The 25,176-nt window shown below is 46.4% G+C and overlaps 1 protein-coding gene across 1 annotated transcript; it reads left to right on the top strand.

The window, feature by feature from the left end:
- Nucleotides 1-492: 492 nt before the first annotated feature.
- Nucleotides 493-25,176, top strand: zbtb10 (zinc finger and BTB domain containing 10). Its single transcript, XM_056298981.1, is given in 6 exon segments — nucleotides 493-1,335; nucleotides 8,069-9,107; nucleotides 18,792-18,857; nucleotides 23,562-23,707; nucleotides 23,709-23,738; nucleotides 24,985-25,176. Coding segments are annotated over 6 exon segments (2,154 nt in total). The 5' UTR covers nucleotides 493-648; the 3' UTR covers nucleotides 25,171-25,176.

The following is a 25,176-nucleotide window of genomic DNA, read 5'->3' as shown; positions in this document are numbered from 1 at the left end:
AAAAAAAATACATAAATTCGAAAGCAAAACAATCCACCTGTGGTGTCACCTTGTTATTCATCGACTGGCCACTTGTACTTGCGCGGGATGGGCCCTGTGTGAGACCGTCAAGGTAAGCGCAGTGGGCGTGAGCTCTTCGGTAGGATAACGTAAAGGGCGAGGCTGTAACCCCGTTTAGCAGGAGGGCCGAGAGGCAAACTAAGATTTATAGGGTCGATGGGGGGGAGGGGGGGGCGACCAAAGATGAAAAGCACGCGTAGCGACACAAAGGACCCCTTGCTGTTAAAACAGCACCCCCATCTTCCTTTAAAAGAACCCCGTCCCACCTCCTCCCCCCCCCTCCCCCCCTTTCCCTTGTCGAGGTGCATTATGGGGAAAGTCGTTGCCATTCGACCTCTGCGGGGCCTGCGCGGACGCAGCGAGAACCCTGAAATTCATTATGCGTTTTAAACCTTTATTTATTTCCGCATAACCTACACACACTCTCTGGGAGGCCAAAGCGGAGGAGGAGGGGGGGAAGAACGGAAAAGACAAAAATAAAAACGACGACCGTCCATCTTAATTCGGAATATTAACCCACACGATTAACAAAATTAGTGAAAGCTTTGACGGCGAGGATACTCTTAAAGGAAGTGGAGATTGGAATATATGAAGAAAATGTCCGGAGAGAGAAACCGCAGGACGCTGGCTTTCCGGGGAGGTGGATTAGCGGTAACGGGTTCCAGCGGTGTCGGAGGGGGGAACGCCAACAGCAGGGAGGCCCCGGCCTGTCAAGACCGACACTTAAACGGTAACAGGCCGGACCAGGACGACGACGGGGACCTGGGGGCGAAGGGACCGTCGCAGAAGAGAGCCGAGGGAGCCGGGTCCGTCAGCGACAGCACAGAGCCCGACGCCGAGGAGGAAGAGGACCCGGAAGGCGGCAGCTTGGTAGCCGGCGACGACCGTGTCGGCTCGGTGGAAGTGGAAGCGGAGGACGAGTCCCGGGAAGGGAGCAGCTGGACGGCGGGGAACGGTCCGAACAGTGCGGGCTCCGCGAGCGGCGGCACCGGGTCGGAGGACGACAAAGGCGAGGCGGGCTCCAGGAAATCCTGGGTAGAGATGAGACCGCAGACGCTGCTCCAGAAACACTCTTTTTTCCACGCTTCGTGGCTGCAGGAGTTTCCCTGGCTGAGATTTTGCCAGGAAACCGGACTCATGTCTTGCTCGTGGTGTCACAACATTGCCACTAAAAACAGCGACGAGCTGGTGAAAGGAAGCCGCAACTACAAACGGGCCTTGCTGCTGAGACATCACCTGTCCTCCGAGCACGGCAGGAATGATCCCACCAAGCAGGTAGGTTAGCTAAAGTCTCCCCGACGCCGTTGACGCATTAACTCGCCTACCTAGCCGATAAAAAAATCACCCGTGATACATTTCCCAGCTCATGTCACCGGTTTTACGTTTGTCCTCTTTCCAAACGGCAGCTTATACCGCTTCCAGTTACACCTCGAGGGTGAAAATTGGTTGTCACGTCAAGCAATGCAAGCTCCCTTTTTCCAGGCTAATTAAGCTAACGTTAGCCGGCTAACAACTAGCTTAGCCGACAAGCCGCTCGCTGCTAATGCTGCTACCTAGCTGGAGTGAGTTTCGCTGGCCGTCGGGGTTGTCGGAAAGACGTCGGCTATGCTAATGGCTAACTTTTGTGTTGTTAAATGTGCGTTATCCCCTTCTCAGAGTGACACGGATCCCGTCAGGTGGATATGAGCTAAAGCGCCCGACAACCTGGCTCTTTTCTCACCTGTCAAACCAAGAACATGAGGTGCGCAAACGTGACACCTGCTAGACCCTGTCTCAATACTCTTACTTAATGCTTAGGGATTAATGGTTTTCATGGATAACCATTATTTTTAAGATTCTATTCGCATGTTGCCTGTGTTTTTATTGCTATGCTCAGTAGATGAGCTAATTTGACAAACACTGTTCACAGTACAACCAACCCTTTTGTTGCTTCAGCAGCTGACTTGATTTGCCATAGCCTGCTAGAGGTCACACAATGGCAAGGGCTCGACCCTTCACAGCCTTTGGGGAACCGCACCCCTACCCCCCCTCCCCCCACCTCTCTCCACCCGGCCTCACAACGCTATTCCTTTGGCTTGCAGTCCCGCATGACCTCTGGCGCATTTTTTCCTCCTCCCTTTGGGGAACTAAATTAGAGGCATTGTGCTAGAATGACTCCCCAAAATCCATAGATGTCACTTGCCTTGGCTGGACAAGAGGAGGAGAGAAGTAAATCATGTTGCCTTCAAGCCTTCAATCTTGCCTGACCCATGTGCAAGCCTGTGAATAATAGGCTCCAATGAGTGAAATAGATGTCAGCATTTGAGTGTCTAGGTGATCACCTGACCTGGTCAGCCGTATATTTCTAAATTGATAGGAAAGCTGGTGTTGTACCTTTTGATAATTAAGGCCACACCCTAAATTTGCAAGACTAAATGTGACATCTCATTTTTGCTCACTTGCAAGAGTGAGATGAGCTTCTATACCGTTAATACAACTGTAATGAACAGGACTGAAAATGTGTGTTTTTAGTCTAAAACAATCAACTTGGTTATATACAATATACATATTTGCTGTTTGTTTATGATAAAATCGTTTATGATTCATTGTGTTTTTTGCAGTGATAAGCCCCATTTCCGTGGTATTCTTCCTTTGACCTCTTTGGGATTGTAAATTTGCCCTACCAATCCCTTGCTAAGGGTGCCACTCCTTTCAGTGGTTGGGGGAAAAAAAGCCCTCACTGATGCCTGAAAATTGACACATCCCACCTCGTACCCTGATTTCCATTGGGGCTGTCAGGAGAATTAAGAGCAGGGCTCTATTTGACTCTAATTTGTAAGTTAAGTGCGCTACCGTGGTCAGTTCCTTCCTCTCCACACGCAATCACTAATCGGAATGACTTAAAGTGATCCACTAACTTGTACACATCTCTAATTGGTAAGAAGAGCAGTAGGAGGGGATTAGGGGCTTGGTGTGGTTACTCCCTAGCAACAAGGACCCCGGACACTGGATTGAGAGGTTAAGCTGCCGCTCCCTCATGATAAGTCGGAGCTGGAGAGTGGGGAAAAAAGCACCCAGCGTTGTTCTTATAAAACACTATTTGATTCACATATCAGTTTTATTTAGGTCGGGGTTAGCTCTCGCGTTAAAGACTTGTCCCCCCCCCCCTTCTAAGAACCAGCTACTCCACTGTGGTCAAAGTTCAGTGTAAAGTTGATCTTATCCTCTGGGTGTATTCTCCCCTATATGTCGCTGGCGGAGTAATGAACACCAGTGTATGTTCAACCAGGGTGTATTGTGAAGCTGTGTTTAAAGGAGAATTATGGAGGACAAGACAGCGTCTCGCTCTGTTCACCCATTCCTGACATTAGTCAGGCCCCAGCTGCATTGGTTGAAGCTAACTTGATTAGCTCTAGCAGTCGGGACACACCACGGCATCTGTGGTGAATGTGGGTCTCCTTAGAGAAGGGGTCTGTTGTCCTTAATTCTCTTGACGCTGTCTTGTGTTCATCCTTTTTTTTTTCCTTCTTTTTTTCCCCCCGTTTTTCTTTCTCTTCGGTTGCTAAACAGTAAAAGGGTAAGGATGAGGCAGATTTATGAGGCTAATCCTCCTAGATCAGTATCTGGGATGTATAGGAGACGTTTTCCGCTCTCTAATTTCAAGAATGTCTCTTCTTTAACACCACACGCGACTGTTGGGAGCAAGGCTCTCAGAATAGAGAAAGGAACCCACCCATCCCTGTCTGGTGTCTGCGAGATAGATGGGATGTTTATTGGGGGGCCATGGGTCGATGGGATAGGGTGGTGGTAGGGTAGGTGGTAGGGGCTGGGGGTTGGTGTTGAGGCCAGAGGGAGAATTCTTCTCATGGAGTCTGTCAGTGAATGTGCCCCCCTTCATCACATTCTCTCTCTCTCTGTCTCACTCTCTCTGTGTGTGTCTCTCTCTGTGTGTGTCTCTCTCTGTCTCTCTCTCACCCTTGTCTTTCTTGAGCATTGTTAGGAAGCCGAGAGCCACTCAGTGCAGCCCTCCCACACCTTGGGCCAAACGCACACTGCCTTATTGTTCCAGCATCTGGGGACAGACGGGGCGGGTGGGGTTAGAGGGATGGATGGACGGATGGATAGATGGAGGAAGGGGAAGGATGGCTGGATTGAAATGGCCTCAGGGTCATGGGGTGGAGGAGAGAGAGAGGAGGATGGAGGTGTGCATGTGTGGGTGATAGGTAAACAGAAACTGGTCCCTGTGTGTCATTGTGCTATGTGGGGACATTGTTACATCACATTATATCTGTTAGGAGGTAGGTGTGTGTGTGTGTGTGTGTGCGTGTGTGCGTGTGTGCGTGTGTGTGTGCGTGCGTGCGTGCGTACATTATGGATCCGTTGGCCCCGGGGCCGTGTGTCTTGTTTGGGTTTGAGATATTGTTGAAAGACTCTATTCTCTAGGTCGCAGCTTATCTTGGCTGTGAGGCTAAATGCTTCTGAAAGCCTGAATTTATAGCCTCGTTCTCTTTAATCTAACTGTAAATCAGCTCTCATTGGCCATTCACTGCAGATTTTTGAAGCATCTACGTTTGACCTAGATCAAAGAATTCTTCATCTCTAGCCCCCGCTGGCAGTCTTCATTTTTCCCCCTTTTTCTCTGACTCTCATTCCTTTGCTCCAATCATCTCTGGCTCAAATAAAAACTAGCCACGTCACAGCTGTAGAGGTTGATATTGTCCCCATATTCTCGCTTGGCCCCGGCTTCTGCAGCCTGAGTTTAGCCTGGTCTTGCCTGCAGCATCTGCTGTGCAGTGTTGGTCTACCGGTTCTCTCAGATCCTCGCTAACACGTGGCACATCTGGAGAAAGGATGATGCTGATAATGAAGCCAGTACGGAGCAACTGATCCTGTACCATGCTGGCCTAGCTTGATTCCAGCACACATGCACACAAAAACACACACATGCATCGCATCATAAAGCCTTACATCATTTGCCCTTAATCGTAGCAATATGTAAAGGTTACAAGCTATAGATAGCCATGGGGAAAAGTGGGCAAGTTTATTAACATTAGCCCTCACATTCTTCCTTAACTCAGGGCTTATTACTGGTGTAGCTGCTCAAACACCTTGGATGTTGGCATTTGGAGTCATCTTTTATCGGTTGTATGTTTTCACTCTAATGCCAGTCACAAACTGAGTATGTGTAGTTGCACCATATGGCCTTATTATTAACTTACAGCCGAAGGAAGGATTTTGAGCATGGAGCAAAGAAAATTACATATAGCGCCGCCACTCACACTAGGAAATGGCTCTGACTATTATGCTGTTCGAAACCGCCTCAGTATGTCCAGCCACTGTGGCGAATGTGATGACCATTCCCTTCCAGGATCTTTGATGTGTAGATCATGGCATAATTCTCCCTCCCTCCCCCCAGTTCTCCTAGACCCAACCGCATGCTAGCAAGCGCACCCTGTCTCTTTTCTATGGTTTTAAGTGGGAGCTGCTGTGTAATTTGAGAGTGAGTGCAGAGTCCTCTTACAAAGGCCCACAGTGAGTGGACATTGAGCCTGGGGGAGAACTTGGGCCATTGTGAAGGCTAAAATGGGGTGACCCAACTCTCTATCTCTCTCTGTTCCACATTTCCTTCTTACTCCCATTTTCTCCAGGCTTGATGTTTCTCTCTCGCTCGCTCTCTCCCGCTCACCCTTTCGCTCCTTTTTGCATGTTATTACATTTCTTTCCCAACCAATCATTTGTTCCAACCAATTCACCATCACCTTTCCTTTCTTCTGTGCTCATCTTTGTGTCATCCCCCATTTCATTTCCTTCTCCCTTCTTTTCTTGTACATCACCCCCCCACCCCACCCCATCCCCTGCTGCTGTCACCTGGTTGCTCTCCCTTCCTTTTCTCCATCACATAGGACTCTGAGCCTGTATCACTACCATCCCCTATTTTTCCTGTCCATCTCTCTCGTACCGTCTCTCTCTCTCTCTCGCTCTCCCCGATCCCATCTTTCGCTTCCTCTGTTTCTCGCCCTCCAGCTGTGGCAAAGGATGATAAGCCACCCCCCACCCCCACCCCATACTGTCCGGTACGCCCAAGCTGCCCTGGACAAGAGCTGCAGTGTGCAGAGAGTAGGGGATGGGGGTGGGGGCTGGGTGGGGACCTCAGAGAAATGGATTTAATCTGAATTACTCGAACTGAAACCCCCAGCTGTGTGTGTGTGTGTGTGTGTGTGTGTGTGTGTGTGTGTGTGTGTGGGAGGGAGGGGGCAAAAATGCAGGGCTCGAGCAATGTGAATTATTCTGGATTAGGACATCTGCTGTGCAATTCTAAAATGAGCCAGAGATGTATGTGGTGGAGAGAGTGAAAGTGTGTGTGTGTGTGTGTGTGTGTGTGTGTGTGTGTGTGTGTGTGTGTGTGTGTGTTAAACATAAAGCAGACTACGTATGCACCCATAGTGTACGTGCATTTGTGGTTTGCTGTGATTTGTATTCTTGAGCACATGGATATGCTTTTTGTGTGTTTGTGTACAAAACCCCAATGTGTGTTTATGCTTGGATGTATTTATTTGTGTGGATGTATTTATCTGTGCGTGTGCGTGTGCTCTGCTTCGTACCAGGCTGGCCCTGTGCCCTGCGAGCGGGGTGGATGGAGAGTAGGGAGGGAGGGGCAGGGCTGTTGCAGGGTAGAAGAAGGGTTCATGCAGTCCTCCTCTCGTTCCAGAGCCAGGTAGTCTGAGGGCCGCTGGGCTCCTCTCACCCTCCCCTCCAAGTCCAATGATGGTCCTTCTACATCTGGTTTCCCAGAGAGTTGTTTCTGAAAACAGATGTTGAATGTTTTCAGATAGGGATAGTGAGCAGAGTGACACTTACGAATCTTTCAAGTCCGCCTCGAAGTTGAACCTGCGCCTGCTACATACCGCTGTCGTCGGTGTGCCAGTTTGAAAGGTTTTTCTTAATCGACTTTTACTCGAATAAGTGAACGAATTAGAAATGATTGTGGGGTCGACGAAGCGTTGTGAGCTAGATGGTTCTCATAGGGCGGCAGTAGGAGTTCTGGCTCTTGAGGCCAGGGTTCAACTGCTTTACTTTAGAAAATTATTTATTTACTCCGTCGTTATGACGTGAAGCAAAATGTGAGGGGTAAGACGGCATAATAGGCTGCAGGTTTCATTTCAGGCCCCGTTGCTGATTGAACTCGCATTAGATAATGAACGCTAACTGGATGAGTTGGCTGAAGGAGGCTTGACTCAAAACGTTAAAAGTCCTAATAAAATTAAAGCTGCCTAAAACCAGTAGGGTACGAAAAATCAATATCTGTTGGAATATGTTTTTTTATTTACAGATATCGGCATTTATAGAGGTGTTAACTCTCAAATGCAGACTTTTAACCACTGGCCCCTTGGCTAAAAAAAAAAAAAAACCTGTTCACTGATAATATTGGTATAGTTGATTTAAGTTGTTAAGCTTGATTTATGGGGTTACAAAACAAAAAAACGTAAAGGGTTGCTGCCATCAAGTTCTGATCAAAGCTAGGCTAAAACATCAGAACCATCCTGGTTCTTAACAATTTTTATGGCAGCTTTATAAAGTGGACACCTTTCTATATCCTTTAAATGAGATTACAGGGCGGGATTCTGCAAACCTCTTGTCTATCAATTCTGTCATCTTTCTTATTGGGAGTAATAGTGTTTTTTTTTCTCTTCCTTTTTTTAACATTTTTTTACAGTGACAGATAGTTTGGGTTTTAGCAATTCAGCAGGCAAATTCACCATTGAGCCATTTAATAGTCTTTGTGGCTGCCCTTTTTTTTCTACCCCCCTCACAACAAAAGCCTGTCAAACCTGTTTCAACCCCAGGGCAGGTGCACTGGTGACAGGATATATTTTCCACCCCTTTGGCTGACAAGCACTTTGCTTACAATCGTACATCTTCTAATATAAACACTCCCTTCCCTCTTTGTCTCTCTCTCTCTCTCTCTCTCTCTCTCTCTCTCTCTCTCTCTCTCTCTCTCTCTCTCTCTCTCTCTCTCTCTATTCCAAAGGAGACGGAGAGGCCATCTGACAACACCAGCCCTTCCACTATCCCCTCTGACGAGGACTACCGCAACAAACCCAATGAGAACTCCTACTGTTACCAGCTTCTACAGGAGCTGGACAAGCAGCGCAAGGGCGGCATTCTCTGTGACGTCAACATTGTCGTCTCGGGCCAGGTGTTCCGCGCACACAAGAACATCCTAGTGGCTGGTAGCCGCTACTTCAAGACCCTCTACTGTCTGACCAATAGTGAGAGCCAAGACCAGACCACAGTCACGAACCTGGACGTGGCTGCCGTCCAGGGCTTTTCTGTCATCCTTGACTTCCTCTACTCTGGAAACCTGCTGCTCACCAGTCAGAATGCCATCGAAGTGATGACAGTCGCCAGTTACCTCCAGATGACCGAGGTGGTGCAGTCATGCCGGGCATTCATCAAGGACGCCCTGAACATCAGCATCAAGCAGGAGGCCCCTGACTCAGTGGTGGTGGACTACAACAAGGGGCGGACAGTTGCCAAAGAGGGACAGAAGGGTCCAGAGTGCAAGCCGAGCAATTTCTGGGCCACTAGCATCCTATCCAAGCTGTCCATCAAGGCAAGCAGTAGCACCAGCAACCAGGGAAAAGAGGCGCAGGAGGAAGAGGAAGTGGGCAGAGTGAAGGAGGAAACCAGCGATGTGGAGGTGTCGATGGGCAGAGGTGAGGGCTGTGCCCTGGGGACTTCCAGAGCCTCCGGCAGCTGGATCCATCACAATGACAACTCATCGGATTCAGTGGAGGCCAACGACACGCGGACGGTGAGTGGCCCGGGGCAGGTGTTCGTCTGGAACGAGCCAGCTACTGGGGGTGCCGCGGCGGTGCCGGCGGCAATAAAGCGAGAGGCACCGGATACAGCAGCCAGGAGCGGACGGAGGAAAAAGCAGGCCACCACACGCCGCTTTGTATACAACATCCCACCAGAGCCAGAGGAGGGCTTCGACGAGGGCATGTTCATCCAGCCCTCTGCCTCCTACCCCCGAGAGGACTTCTCCTACCTCTCTGAGAATGCTGGTATGACACACACATCTCACTTCTTCCATCTCAAAAACACACTCACTCTCACACACATTCTGTCTTCCAGTCTCACAGTCCTCAATCTCCACATTGATTCTGTATTGCCCCAAAACAAACTGCACACTCCTGAGTTAAAAAAAAACAACAGAGCCTTGGAGCTGTGCCAGTGGCGTGTTTGTAACAAATTCTCAAGCCAACCCTGGAATGTGAAAGGCTGGTATGCATCTGATAAAGCAATACATATTTTCCAGTGTGATTTCTGGAAAGTTCTGTAAACCAGCTCATAAGGCATCAGCCCAGGCAACAGACCAGGTACAAAATGATGGCAGCCCTGTTTTATATTCCTGCATTGCATTTTATTGCTTAGAACATCTAAATGTCAACACATGTCTTGAAGAGGCTAACAGAAACTTGGTGCTCATTCCACTTGGTGTGGGATGGGTGGAGGACTGAGCCATGTCAGATTTATGTATTTAGCCTATATTGGCTCGAGCTCCAGGGCCAAGTGAATATGCCTCCAATGACAAATCTCCTTCATTACTGTGACCATCCAAAATGAGTAACAGAATTTCTTAAAAGAAAATGCAGCAAAATGAATAATTTATTTGCACTGGCTAGTCCTCTGTAGCCAGTTAGTGGAAATGCATGACTGCTCAGCATTCACCAGGGCTTGGAATGGGCAGGTGTTTCCCAATTCGATGTTGCGATATTTTGATGCCGATTTGGTAGATATTGACATTTTTCAGTCATCATAATATATAGCAAATACTACAGTTTGATATTATGATTTTTTTGGGGGGGGGTCCTGTCCCCCCTTTTGTGTAATGCAAAAACTGCAATAATCCAAAAAGAAAAATAGAGCTTCAAACACATGTAACGTCCCTGAGAAAACACTCAAAGAATTTAAATTCCAACAGTCATAGATATAGAATTCATTGCGTCAAACCTCTTCGCAGCACCTGTTCATTGTATTTTAGCATTGCAGTTCAGGAGAAATGCTATGATATCAAAACTATCATGGCTTAGTGTTGCAATTTTGCATTGATTCCCCACCCCCACCCCTGGTATACTGGGGACCTATTGAGATCTCCTATGTTCTTTTCTCTCTGCCCTCGGCCATGTCTCACTGCTAAACTTTCATCGGAGGTATATTGGTGGGGCTACGTGTGTTAGCTTAGCCTGGAGCTACTTTCAGCTGGAGACACAGCAGCCAGTTATGCATAATTAGAATAGTTTACTAGCTTGCTTTCTTTTTGTTTTTTGTCAGTCTCTCTCACTCGCTCTCTCGCTCTGTGTGTGTGTGTCTTGTCCATCAGTTTAGTTTCTCTCGCTCATAATTCAATCATTCCCCCTCCCACCTTGTCTCTGTCTGTATATTCCCTTCTTTCTTTCCCATATCTCTCTCCCTCTCTCTAACTTAGTGTCTTTCTCAACCCTCCTCTTGCTCCATCCATCCTGTATACAGTACCTCCCCTGCTAATCTCCGCTCTGGGCTTCAACCTTCTGTTCCTGCTGAGCCCCATTAAGCATGGCACTCTACGTAAACCTAATGATATCCACGTATTAAATGGAGTGGTATGAATGGGGGAGGGGGGGGTAATGGAGAAAGTGTGTGGCTAGAACATTTAGAGAGAGATGGAGAGAGAGACAGACAGACAGACAGACAGACAGATGAAATGCAAAAACCTCAAAGCCCACCCCCCAATCCAGGCCTCTCTTAATGTGCTCCAATGCTCTTAGCACCTCCAACTCCTTCTGGAGATTTTTTTTTCTTTCACGTGCACATGAAGTAGAGCGGGTTGGTGCTGTAATAGCCTTCAGAGACTTTCACTTAAATGTGTCTGTCTGCACACGGCAACACTCCAACCTACTTCTCCTCGTGTATCATTGTTGTTTAGCTCCATCATGTCCGTATTTAATGTACACTCATTTTCTAAATAAAGATACGGTCAAGGTTTCAGGGAGGCTGTAAATCACGGTAAAATGGTTCCCAAGCCCTGGCTTGAGGCAGCCGTTTACTGCTACATATCAATGTTGTGTCGGCTTGAAAAGGAAAAGTCAGCCCCCACAATCCAGAATTCAAGAGTGTTATTCCTCTCATCTTCAGTAGGGCTAAGTTTTGATGGGTGAATATCAGGATGTCTGTGTCCTAGCCAGGAATCAGAGAGCCAGTACTCCGTAGCCACATTTCCAGGCTATTTTTATGTGCGTTCTGAAGTTGTGAAGGAGAAAAGGTTAGAGGAAATGTGCCAAAATAATAAAAACTCCTTTGGCTATGACAAAGGAGTTTTTATGCTCACTTTGGGCTGAAAAGTTGCTGCCTTTACGTGATGAAGAGCAATGGAATGTTTTTTATTTTTTAATTCTACATTTTTTGTTGAATTATTAATGATTAAAATGTATGTGTAATCTGTTGAAATCAATTTAGCTCTAATAAATGAAATATTGTGATATGAAATACTTTTAAAGTGGCCATATCATGCTCGTTCCAGCTCTATATTTTATATTCTGGGGCTTAACTAGAGTAGCTTTGCATGAGTCACAGTTCAGAAAAGTCCTTATTTATCTTGTAATGACCCTTTTGCATTCAAAAGTATGACAAATGTCAAATATGGGAACCCCGACCATCCCATTCAAAAGTATGGCAAATCCCAAATGTGGGAACCCCGACCACACTATATAAAAGTATGGCAAATATGAAATATAAGGATAACTTTGACATTTGGCACATTTTTGAATGGGGGTTCAGGGTTCCCAAATGTCAAAGCTAAATAATGACTTGATGTTGACTTATCAATGTGAAATTGAAATATGTTCCATAGTAGAGGCTCCTCTTGAATGCTGATCTGGTTCCAGTCTTTTTCAGACGCATATATTAGCTGTTGACATTTGGGAATCCCGACCACCCCATTCAAAAGTATGTGAAATATAAGGGTAACTTTGATATTTGGCACACTTTTGAATGGGGGGTCAGGGTTCCCAAATGTCAAAGACTAAATGTTACAATTTAATTTAGCAGACGCTTTTATCCAAAGTGACGTACATCTGAGAGTTAATACAACACAAGCAAGGATCTAAGTCAGGGGACAACAACGCAAGTAAGTGCCAAAAAACTAGTTTCAGGTCCGATAGGACATAGTTGTCAACAAGCAGTGCACAAAGGCAGTGCATAGAAGCGATTTAAAAAAATTTTTTTATTTGGGTCTGCGGTGGTGTAGCGGTCTAAGCATCAGCTTTGTATCAATGCAGTTGCCCACTGGGGACCGGGGTTCGCGCCCCGGTCTCGTCAGATCCGACTATGGCCGGACTCAACGAAGCAGCAATAATTGGCAATGCTGTCTTCGGGAGTGGGGCAGAGTCGGCTTGTGTTCGTCACATGAATGCGTCTCTGTGTGTGTCGGAAAAAGCAGTGGTTCGGCCTGGAGTCGCCTTGTCATGAAAGTGGGGAGGCATCTCCTTCGAGACTGCCGGCCGGAGAGATGCAGTAGGCGAACGCATGCAGTACGAGGGTGGGTGTTTGAACTAAAATAGGGATCGATTGGCCACTAAATAGGGAGAAAAAAGGGAAAAATCAGAAATAAATTTGTTTAAAATTTTTTTATTTTATTAATACCATCAGGTATGGAGGTGTTCGTGAAAGAGCTGGGTCTTAAGCTTCATCTTAAAGATGGAGAGGGACTCAGTGGATCGAATGGAGTTTGATAACTTGTTCCACCACCGGGGAACTACAGAAGAGAAGAATCTGGCTAGTGACTTAGGGCCCCTTTGTGGTGGACGTGCCAGGCACCTTTCTTTGGCAGAGCGTAGGGAGCGGGACTGAGTGTAGACCTGAATGAGGGAGTTGGGGTAGGCGGGAGCCGTTTTAGTTACTGTTTTGTAAGTGAGCATCAAGGTTTTGAATTTGATGCAGGCAGCTACTGGGAGCCAGTGGAGGGATATGAACAGCAGAGTGACATGTGCTGTTTTGGGTTGGTTGAAGACCAGACACGCTGCCACATTCTGGATCATTTGCAGAGGTTTGAAAGTGCATGCAGGGAGACCTGCCAGTAAGGAGTTGCAGTAGTCAATGTGTGATATTACAAGAGCTTGCAGGAGTTGTGTTGCATGCTGACACTGGTAGGGTCTAATTTTCCTGATGTTGTACAGGGAAAATCGGCACGACTGAGCAGTTGAGGCCACATGAACCTTGAAAGTTATTTGGTCATCAATCATGACACCCAGGTTTCGGGCAGACATTGTGGGCATGAGTTTGGTTGATCCGAGCTGGATATTGATCTGTTGTTGTAAGGATGGACTAGCTGGGATGACAAGGAGCTTAGTCTTAGATAGGTTAAGCTGAAGGTGGCGTTCTTTCATCCATGCAGAGATATCAGCAAGGTATGATGATATCCGTGCCGAGACTGTGAGGTCGTCTGGCGGGAATGATAGGAAGAGCTGGGTATCGTCAGCATAGCAATGGTATGAGAAACCATGGGAGCGGATGATTACACCAAGTGAGGTGGTGTATATTGAGAAGAGAAGGGGACTGAGCGCTGACCCTTGAGGCACCCCTGTGGATAAGCCGTGCTGTTTGGGCTATTTTAGCTTTAAGCCCCCCCCCCCAAAAAAAGCCCACTTTCTTCTAATTGGCTGATTTTCGGAAGCCTGCTGAGGGGGCAGCTCCCAGTGCTTGTGAACACCGGCTTATCCTCTTGGCAGTTTTGTATTGAACTCTTTTTTTTTTCTCCGTTGATCTGTTTCCCCCTAGCCAGAATTCGATACAACGTTGGGACGCTTGATTAACCTTAACCCAACTTCAGCCCAATGCTTACCTTAACTGATAGCTAACCTGTTTCCATGCAAACATTTTCATCTGGCGATGGGGAAACAGATCTTGACGGGGAAACGAGTTCGATACAACACCGGTGTAGGGTATTCCATAAGCAAACCTACTACATAATGTAACTTATCGTTCTTGATTTGAAATGGTAACTTCTCAAATCCATCCATCCAACCCCGAATATGATCTGGAATATGAGAGTGGACAGCACGAACATCCACAGCATCAAAGATTGCAGCAGGATGTGTCTGGTAAATATTTCACTCATTACCTGCTTATTGTGTGATATAATGGTAGCTTTATTCTTTCGATACGAAATACACTAAAATGCAGACTGAAGTGTAAAACTTCTGCTGTCAGGAAATAACAGGTTATGTAGCTAGTAAAATGTTATTATGCTGTCGCCAAACAACTTTTGGCTTGGAATGTCTTCGGTTGAGCATAGCTGCTGTTGGTATTAAAGAAATTATATTTGCTTATTACTTGAAAATGTCATGTTTTGGGGATGGTGGCATTTATCCTCAGCGGCTGTGAAAATAATGCCATGATTTGAGTGGATATGGTTGAAATAAAGGCATAGAGCTGACTGCTTGGTGCACTTCTGTATTGTTTCTGCAAATCACCATTAGCTCCCTAAATAACTTAAGCTTCATTGTATACGCCCATTGACTTTATTCACAAGCCATTTGGTCCTATTATCAATACAACACAGACATTTCCGTGATATAATGTTACTTAGAGCTTGCGCTTCTGACTCCTCAACACGGCCTTTTACAGATGGAACAGCCCCATCTTTCAGCACTAGCCTAACTGAAAATCCAGCTTCATACTGGGCTCTATTAGGGAAAGAATCCTTTGAATTGGCGTGAACAAACAAGCACATTGGCACATGGCTGTTGTTGGCCCGAAAAAAGAAATTGTATCCAGTGTTATCTGTGCTCTCTTCTTCAGGAAAGGTGAACAAATCGAAAATCCACATCATTGAACTGTGCCTGGTTGAGGAAGCAGTCCTCAGTAAAATGGAGGGGAACCAATAAAAGGTTGGAGTTGTACTGCTGAGAAATAGTGGTAAAAATTAATGTTAACCCCTGATTCGTCATTTCATCCTCCTTTGGAAGTCCATACAAAGGGAATTTGCCTTTGCACCGAAGAAAATAGTGTCTACTCAACGTTCCGATACGCGCTAACCCAGCTCTTTCCAGGTCCGCTCTACATAACTTTGTTTGAGGGTGGGCATTATGAAAATATGTTACATAGTGACGTAGATAAGTAACGAAAGAAAACGCTGGACTACAAACGAGGCGGCGTTTCAGGCAGTGTTTTCTGTCAGAGAGTATAACTCCCTTTGGCGTGGACTTTGGACTTTGTAACTTTGCAGAAGTTCTACATGCACCTCCCACCTATATAACACACAAAAGGGAAGGGAAAACCCCCAAAAGTATGACATGGGCCCTTTAAGATAATGAATGCAACTGATTTTGCATTTGAATTTTTTTAATTCATCTAAATTGTGTTTAACATTTGGATGGAAACATGGCTTGTTACGCATTGATCTGTCGCTTTATCAAAAGGCAAAGCCTGTCGTGTTGTTAATGTTTTTCATGTGGTTTATGTGGTTTATTGCTAGTAGCTCACCACAGCATAAGACACATAGCCCAAAAATAAATTTTACCCAAAATGAAATATTTAACAGGGGCGGCACGGTGGCACAATGGTTAGCGTGGTCGCCTCACAGCAAGAAGTTCCTGGGTTCGAGTGCCAGGGTAGTTCAACCTTGGGGGTCGTCCCAAGTTGTCCTCTGTGTGGAGTTTGCATGTTCTCCCCTCCCACAGTCCAAAGACATGTAAGTCAGGTGAATTGGCCATACTAAATTGTCCCTAGGTGTGTGTGTGCGTGTGTGTGTGTGTGTGTGCGCGCGCGTCTGTGTGTGTGTGTGTGTGTGTGTGTGTGTATGTCAGCCCTGTGTGATGGTCTAGCAGCCTGTCCAGGGTGTCTCTCCTGCCTGTCGCCCAGTGACTGCTGGGATAGGCTCCAGCATCCCCACGACCCTGAGAGCAGGATAAGCGGTTCGGATAATGGATGGATGGATGGAACTATTTAAAATTCCCTCTTATGCTGCGTTTAGAGTTTGTACTGCCTCAGTATATATATAAGTCTACCACAAGAAAATAACTTGGGGAAACTTGACTGTTGGGGACACTGTTTTGTGGATTATGTTGCAGGATGTAAGGAAATATTTCGCTTACACATGAGGTATTCTCATTAGCCTTGCTCAAGGACACTTTGTTGCAACACGTCGGGTTTGCTGGGATTGGTCCTGTGACCGTCGAGTTACCAGATAATCTATCCAACAACAAGGCCACTGTCATCCCAGTAGCTGTAGCTGCCATGGGTACGTCCCTATTTGACTTTATGAACTGTCGTCTGCCAATATCAGCTGTCCCAGATATCAGTGGTGATGTCACCCTCTTGGCCTTTGTTTTAACTCGTTTTATCTATGCCTGTAGGATGGAAAACATTGTAACGGAGATGTAGTTAACCCCTGCCCGCACTCTTCTTTTCGGAAAATAGGCGAAGCATTGATTGAATTTGTCCACGCAGTAGGTTTCCCGTCCAAAAATGCTCAGTATCTGTAATACGGTACAAAAAGGTTTCCCGACTTCCAACCATGCATGCTTAAATGATTCAGAAATCTTTGCTTCTTTTTTTTTTAACCCCCCCCCCTTTTTTTTTTTCTTCCCAATTGTATCCGGCCAAGCCAATTACTCCAGTCTTCCGAGCCATCCCTGTCGCTTCTCCACCCCCCTCGGCCGATCCGGGGAGGGCTGCAGACTACCACATGCCTCCTCTGATATACGTGGCGTCGCAGGCCGTTTCTTTTCACCTGACAGTGAGGCGTTTCACCAGGGGGGACGTAGCACGTGGGAGGATCATGCTATTCCCCCCCAGTCCCCCCTTACCCCCTGTGAAGAGGTGCCCCGACTGACGAGAGGAGGCGCTAGTGCAGCGACCAGGACACATCCGGCTTCCCACCTGCAGACACGGCCAATTGTGTCTGTAGGGACGCCCGACCAAGCCGGAGGTAACACGGGGATTTGAACCGACGGTCCCCGTGTTGGTAGGCAACGGAATAGACTGCTACACTACTTGGATGCCCTTTATTCAGAAATCTTGAAAATCTTGAAGAATAGTCCAATCTTGTAAGCAAAAAGTCTTAAAATGGCTAACTACATCATTGTTATTCCTTGGGAAATTTTACTTACTCTCCGTGTAAGCAATCATTGTACATAGTGTCGCTTTTTCCAAGTAGTACATTTCTTGGAGTGAAGCACTAATGGAGGCCACATGTAATACTTGGGCTCTCCCAATGCACAGTATGAATAGTAAATGTCAGCAGGGGTAGCTGAGTGGTACTGACTGAAACAAAGTAAGTAAATGACTCAACACACTCCATATTTCTCTATTCAAAAACCCAGAAGCTCACCTGGCCGAGTATTTTTGCTGTTATGTGATGCCTTGCCACCCAGAGACTTGGCTCACACTCGCAGCCCTTGGCAAACTCTGCAGCAGTCGCGGAGAACCGAGATCTGCTGAAGGTGTTGGAAAATGGCAGATGCCAGCAAACGTGCTGAGTATCCACCATCTCTCTGAATGTACTTGTCTTGCTTGGTTGAAGTAGCAGGCTGAGGGGCGCATCTTGTTGTTGATCGCATATCTGAACAACAGAGGTCAGCGTTCAGATAGACATCACACAGACGTAGCATCTTTTTTTAAATATTTGACAGAGTGTCGGCATGGAGCGGCTCTAATCAGTGTCAAGTGATGACTAAATATTGTTGAGGTGGCCGATGTTGGTCTGTTGACCGCTCATGGGGCCAGACTAAGTAAGGCGAGCAGTCTTGGAAAATTAAAGTGGTTGAAAGTGGGGGTCAGCTTCGAGGCCTGTAAGTGCCATGCCATCAATGTCTGCTCTTACCAGGCAAAGCCCTTAGTCGACTCTTGCGGCCAATAAACTCTTGGGTGTTCTCCAAACAGGACCGTTGGATTGTTCAAATGGGCGGGCTGCCTATTTGCTGCTATACACATACACACACACACACACACAGACACTCGCACACGGACAAGCAGGTGAAAGGCATTTGCATACACACTAGCCTCAGTCTTGAACTTTATATTGACACACACACAGGCACACATACAGACATACATATACACAGATACACAGGTCCCTGGAAGGTGTAAAGCCACCAGTGACAGTCCCTTCACTCCCTAATCCAATCTAATGCACTGGGGCTGTCCTCACCATTCCAAATATTGACCCAGGGAGAATGGAGACACACACACACACACACACACACACACACACACACACACACACACACACACACACACACACACACACACACACACACACACACACATACACAGGGGTGTGCCTTTAATGGGTTATAAGAGCTAAGTTCACAGGAACCAGAGACACACACACACACAGGTGCACACAAAAGCAAAGTGTAAGCTGAAACTGTGTGTGAGGGCTTGTCTCTTGTCATTGTCCTATTAACCCCTTCACTGCTGGACTCCCAGCGGGACAGCCCATTGGCCCCGGTCTGAATATAATTGGATCTTACTTGGGGAACGTACCACTGTACATATAGTGTGGGGGAGGGGGGCCTGTCCATTTGTATGTTGACTCTGTTTTGCAGAACCCTTTCATTGTTATATGTGAGAGGTTGGGGGTTGGGAAGGGGGCTGATGTGTACATAAGCCTGGTGAGGTGTGCTCCTCCCAGGCTCTCAACCACCTCTCTGTCTCTCTGTCTCTCTCCTCCCACTGTCATTCTCTGACCCCCCCCCCTTTCCCAGAGCTGGCCAATCAGATCCCGTATAGCCTCATCCAAGACTCGCAGCAAGGAGAGTCCTGGGAGAATGGTAAGATGCCTCACACTGTAGACTGCCACCAAACGGCCATACAAGCCTTTTTTTTTTCTTTCTTTAATTTGTAATGGTGGTACCATTTTAACACCGGTGTTTCCACCCTTTTAAAGACGTCTGACAGCGTAACCATCGCCCTGAATTAAAAGGCACGGTAGCCTTCCCTATTCTGTGTTGCACATCCTCTGCTACTGCTGCATAACACCTGTGCCTGGGTAGGACCCCTGGCGGGTTCTAACAACAAGAACCCTAAGCCAGAAATACAGATGATTCAACAGCCACTTATAACCTCAATTTGGCCGTGCTCAAATCATGGAGAGTCTGTGCAGAATAGCTAAGGTTGCCACAGATGGTTGGCGCACGTTATCCCTTTGTGTGCAGGGGTTAAGGATTCAAATCTCGCCCCTCAACCAGTCAGATCTATCACGGTTATATCGAACATGTTTGACTTTTACAACTAGAATCTGGAAAAGTCATGATATGCTCATGTAGTGTGAGCTGGTTAATGCCAAAAAAGGTGTGTGCACCTCTTAGGATGGGAAAGATTAGAAATCTGCAGATTTCAATATGAGAGCGTCCAGTTCCTCGTCTGTTCACAGTGTGATACAGTTATTAAAGTCGTGTAGTCTGTCTGGGGCTTCATGTGGCTGGACATCAGCTCTTCGACACCATCACTGATTTGTGATAAGCATGTTTGGCACATTTTCCTGCGTGTTTAGTGAGCTAACCTAGATGCTAAACATCAATACCAGAGCAATAAAACACCCTCAAATTTAACAGTGACAAAATACCGGTAATGGCGTTGAGTGAATACTCCTGGCGTTAAAGAGATACTTTCATGCTGTTTCTGAGCACATGTTTAACATAGGTGGTTTGAATTACAGCCGAAAAAGGTAGGTGTGGTTTTATGATTCATAGCTATTGGCTACTGAAATTCAGGGCGGTTGTGTATGTGTGGCTGGGTGGGCCAAACCGCTTGCCACAGAAAAACGAGAAATTCACTGGTGACAGCCCCCTTCCTGCTCTGTCGTCACTTGACCAAAAAAAAAAAAAAAAAAAAAGCGAGCGACGAGACCACTGACGGAAGCTTTGAGGTTGAGGATATGGAAGTGGTAGACGATTCCTCTTTCTCAGTGGAAGTTGACTACTCGCCTCATGAATATGTTGCTCAGCCAATACAGCCGTATTCCTTCGAGCCAAAAGGGTGTGTCTCCGCTTTTATAGGGTCCCGCTACGGACACGCCCTCTATGCTAGTGGTAATTCGTGACACGGCAAGTTACCACATTTTCGCCAACCGGAAATCAGTTTACACGACTGCCGATATCTCTCATCTGGCCATAAATGTGATTTTAGGGCGACCATTTGTCTCATCAATCGCATCCACACTCCTTCGATTAACAGGAAAAGTCGGATTTTGATGCAAGTATCTCTTTAATGCCATATACCACCAGTAAAATGTCCCACTGCAACAAGCCTAGCTATTCAGTCCTCCCAAGTGAGTGTAAGTAGCTCAGTCCAAATATTCCTGAGTGAGACGTTTGGGAGATGGGTGAGGGAGACTGGAGCAGGGGAGACAGCCGCAGGTTTCTTATCATGGGATTTGATCTCAAGCTACGTGTTTTTGCAGAGACTGGGATCTAATCGTATCGTCAAAATGAGGAAACACTGTTACACAGGTTATAATTCATTATATCTTCTGGTATCCTTCAAGTCAAGTTTATTTATATAGGACATTTAAAACAACCTTCGGTTAATAACAAAAGAAAAGAACATTTGAGGTTGCAAATTGGCCTTTCCAAGAAAGAGGAATTGTTTTCTTTCCTCTGAAGTTTTCCCATACTATTTGTAATTGTGATATTGGGCTATACAAATGAAATTGACTTGACTTGCTCAAAGTCTCTTTCTACAAAGTCTATTTTTTCTGTTATTTTATTTTTGTATTTATGATTAAATGCATTTGAAATCTACTTTCACCCGGCATCTCGGTCCTGCATTAACATCTTATTTTGAGTCAGCAAGTTGGTGCTTTGCTAGATGGAACACACACACACACACACACACACACACACACACACACACACACACACACACACACACACACACACAGCAGGTGACCTGCTTCTTGTCAGCCCGCTCCCCCTTCCTTCCTCCCCCTTAGCAACCTGCCCTGACAACGCCTCTGTTGTGGGCTCCCTGGCTCAAACAAAAGGCCAGGCCCCGACACCCCACTGCCCCCACCGTGAGGAACACTATTTTACACACTGTTCAAAATCAATAGGTTAGCATATTCATTTGTAAGCTCCGTTTTCCATGTTAGCTTGTTAGCGCAGACGTCCGAGGGAGTTCATAGGTGGAAAAATCTTATTTCTAGAAATCAACATTTCAAAACTGTTGTGCTGTGTTATTATGCTCCAGTTACTCGGTCTCTCACCCGAGCCTGGCGGTCATGGAGGTTTGATTGTGTGTGATATGTGTTAGCTGGGCTGTGTTCTATAATTTCATTTGCGTGAAGCTTTGCTTGAAAAAAAAAGTTAATAAAAAAAAAACAACAAACAAACAAACTCGGCTGTATATCCATGCTCAATATTTTTTGAGGAAAAAAACTCCCATAGAAAACCACATTGGACTTATTTGGTTACGGTCCTGAGGGTGGTTGTATGGCTGTTGTCGTGCAAATTGACATATTTTGTTTAATTAAGTGCAGTTATAAATCATCAAATGGGATTTATTGCCCCACAGCATTAGGAATGATAGAAAAGGCGTTCCTATTAAACTTGGTCCTATCAGAGTCTTAGGAATATTCTGGTCAGATGGCAGCCATACAACCTGTGATCAGTTTTGGGCTTGATACCGAAAAGGGAAATGGATTACACATTACTTGTTACACATTTAAAAGATTAACTATTACTTGTTACTCAGTGGAAGCAGTAATTGATTACATTAATGGTTAAATTGATGTTCCTCTACTTTAACAAAGTTGGGAATTGAATCCCCCTACCTTAAAATCAGGATATAGCAGTTGCCTGTTCGTAATGGTATCTAAAATAGCAGGGATGTCTCATGCCCCTAGCATCCTATTGCTAAATAAAATCCGACTATCTGGAATATTCCCACCTGGAAAAGGTAAATTCCACTGCTGTTTTGCATCTGGGCTAGTTAAGCCCAGATGCAAAAGAGGCAGTAACTAACTTTGCAGGAAATAAATTGGGGAAAAGAGGTTATTATACTTTTGGGAAATCAAACTTAAATCTGATATTACGTTTCGGTAGAGTGACGATACGGACCCCCCCCCCTTTTCTCCCCAATTGTATCCGGCCAATTACCCCACTCTTCCGAGCCGTTCCAGTCGCTGCTCCGCCCCATCTGCCGATCCAGGAAGGGCTGCAGACTACCACATGCCTCCTCCGATACATGTGGAGTCACCAGCCACTTCTTTTCACCTGACAGTGAGGAGATTCACCAGGGGGACCTAGCGTGTGGTAGCAGGATCACGCTATTCCCCCCAGTTCCCCCTTCCCTCCCGAACTGGCGCCCTGACCAACCAGACGAGGCACTATTGCAGCGACCAGGACACATACCCACATCCGACTTCCCACCCGCAGACACGGCCAGTTGTGTCTGTAGGGACGCCCGACCAAGCCGAAGGTAACACGGGGATTCGAACCAGCGATCCCCATGTTGGTAGGCAACGGAATAGCTCGCCACACCACCTGGATGCTTTTTTTTTTTTTGGAGTAATTGTGACATTCTAGTTAAAACAGTAATTTGTGTCTAACTTATTGAGAAACTTGTTATATGCTAGCTGGGGCCAAGACAGAGATCACATTTAACCCGCAACTCTAGTGACGTAAATGTTGAACAATATTTTAAATATTCTCTCCTGCAGAGCCACTCATTAGTCTGGCCTGGTTGTACCACGTGTCCCAAGTTGCCACCTCATACGTCAGTCTAGCTTTAGTTCTTTACATGAAGTGGTTGCATCCGTAACATTTGGGCAGGGACACTGGTTATAGTCAGCATCGGTCCCAGAGAGAAAGATCTGTAAAGCTGATATGTCAGCTACGAGGAAGCACTTGGCCAAAACTCTCTTATCAGGCCCCGTTCATCAAACAGGGCGCTTTTCTGAAGAAAACGTTACCTACCAGAAAGTATCGCCGCTTCTGCTGCAGCGGGTTTTACATTTGGTCTGTGATGGGTACTGCATCCTTAACCAGTGTTGTAGTAACAACTTGTTTTCCACAATCCCTGCCTCCCCGTTTATCAGAACACGTACGCACATATAAATATGACACACACACACGGCACCTCGGAGCATTATCTCATGAAAAGGTCCCTTAAAAGAAAGCTTTGCATTTATTTATTCTGTTCTTTAATTGTGTGTATTTACTTACAGTCGCTTTAAATCTGGCAAGTAAGACAATCAGCCATTGTTGTCTGTTTTGCAAAATGCACAACAGAATAAAAGAGATAAGATATCAAATCAAAAGTATGTTTCCACCAGTGGAGACTAAAAAAAAAAGGAAGACAGCCGTGTCCGTCTTGGTCGCTGTCTGCTACATGCGTGTGGTGAATTTGTTGCTCTCTCTCTCTCCCCCTCTCCCCCCTTTATCTCGCCATCCCCCCCCCCCGTCTCTCTGTCTGTCTCTGTCCTCTTTATCCTTCCATCTCTCACCCCCCACCCCCACCCACCCCCCGCCCAGGCGAGTCGTCAGACATAGCCCTCAATAAGCTCAAGTGTCCCCACTGTAACTACATAGCCAAGCACCGGCGCACTCTCAAGAGGCACCTGATCATCCACTCAGGCGTGCGCTCCTTCAGCTGCGACATCTGCGGCAAGCTGTTCACACCGCCGTGAGCACGTCAAGAGACATTCCCTGGTGAGTCCACACACTGCAGATAGGCCCGCACACACACACATGCACACACACACGAGAGAAATCCATCCTCCTCACCTTTGGACCAACTCTCGACACGCATCTCCCATCTTCTGCCAGACACAGCGGTGTCTTGTCCAGCCTTGGATCTCTTGGTGCTCATGGTTTCTTTCTGGCAGACATATTGTTGTTTTTGTTAACACTGCAGTGCAGCAGGAAGTAGCCCATCTTGGCTGTAAGGTGTGTATCAATCCTCCATAAAGGATACCTATACAGGTACCTGATACTGGGGCAATAACGGGGGAAATGTAGTGTTGGTGTTTGAGATTTTACCAAGACAAGCATCCAATAGCAAAAGCCACATTTTTGTTATATTGTAATCTGTTAATAAAACGGTATCAATCCTGGTGTGCGCTGAAATATTATTTTTTGGTTTACTGCCACAAAAAAAGTCATAAATAAAAGAAAATGGCTAGGTTTACTGCATTTTTGGCACATGGAAGCCTGTATTTATTTAATGGTGGGACAAAACTGATTCCGGCTGAGTTATTTTGCTTATTTACCCCAAACTAATGGTCCAAGTCTGTAATGGGTCAGATCAGTACTTGGTATCGGACGCTAATTAAAGGTGACATTGTGTATCTTTTTTCATCAATTTGTTAAGATGTGGAGTGTGTGCACAACAAATGGGGACCTCTGGAGCTTCAGTCCACCGCTTAATTCCACTCTTATCTCCTTCGAATGGTCTGGTGCAGCAGCAGGGGCAGTATTGTCACAAAACCAGTGAACAAGACGTGATCCTTTATTCGCGCAGCAGAAAATGACACTCGCCACCAGGCATGATAAAAATGAACACCGGATTTTAGATGGTATGCCCCCCCCTCCCCTTCAGCAATGCTTGTTAGTAGCAGAGGTTGCAGGTAAAATACTACATGTGGTCCATTGCTGAAGGAAAAAAAGGTTCATTTATATCATGCCGCGTAGCGAATGTCATTTCCTCTGCACAAAGAAAGCAGCCCATCTTGTTCGCTTAATTGATAGAGAAATCACACAACGTCACTTTAAAAAGTTGTACTCTGACTCGGTATCAGCAGTAAAAGGGAAATATTGGTGCATATCTCTCTCTCTCGCTCTCTCTCTCTCTCTCGCTCTCTCTCTCTCTCCTCTCTCTCTCTCTCTCTCTCTCTCTCTCTCTCTCTCTCTCTCTCTCTCGCTCTCTCTCCATGTATGTGTCTCTCTGTATGTCCAGGTGCACAAGAAGGACAAGAAGTACAAGTGCATGGTGTGCAAGAAGATCTTCATGCTAGCTGCCAGCGTGGGCATCCGCCACGGCTCACGGCGCTACGGCGTGTGCGTGGACTGCGCTGACTCCCACCAGGCCACCCAGGAGGGGCCTGGAGGCCATGGAGGGCATGGAGTTCGCCCGCGACGATGACTTCGA

The sequence above is a fragment of the Lampris incognitus genome, chromosome 18 (assembly GCF_029633865.1).
Source record: "Lampris incognitus isolate fLamInc1 chromosome 18, fLamInc1.hap2, whole genome shotgun sequence".
NCBI lineage: Eukaryota > Metazoa > Chordata > Actinopteri > Lampriformes > Lampridae > Lampris > Lampris incognitus.
The sequence above is the reverse complement of the archived record's forward strand: the minus strand, read 5'-3'. Positions and strand labels throughout refer to the sequence as shown.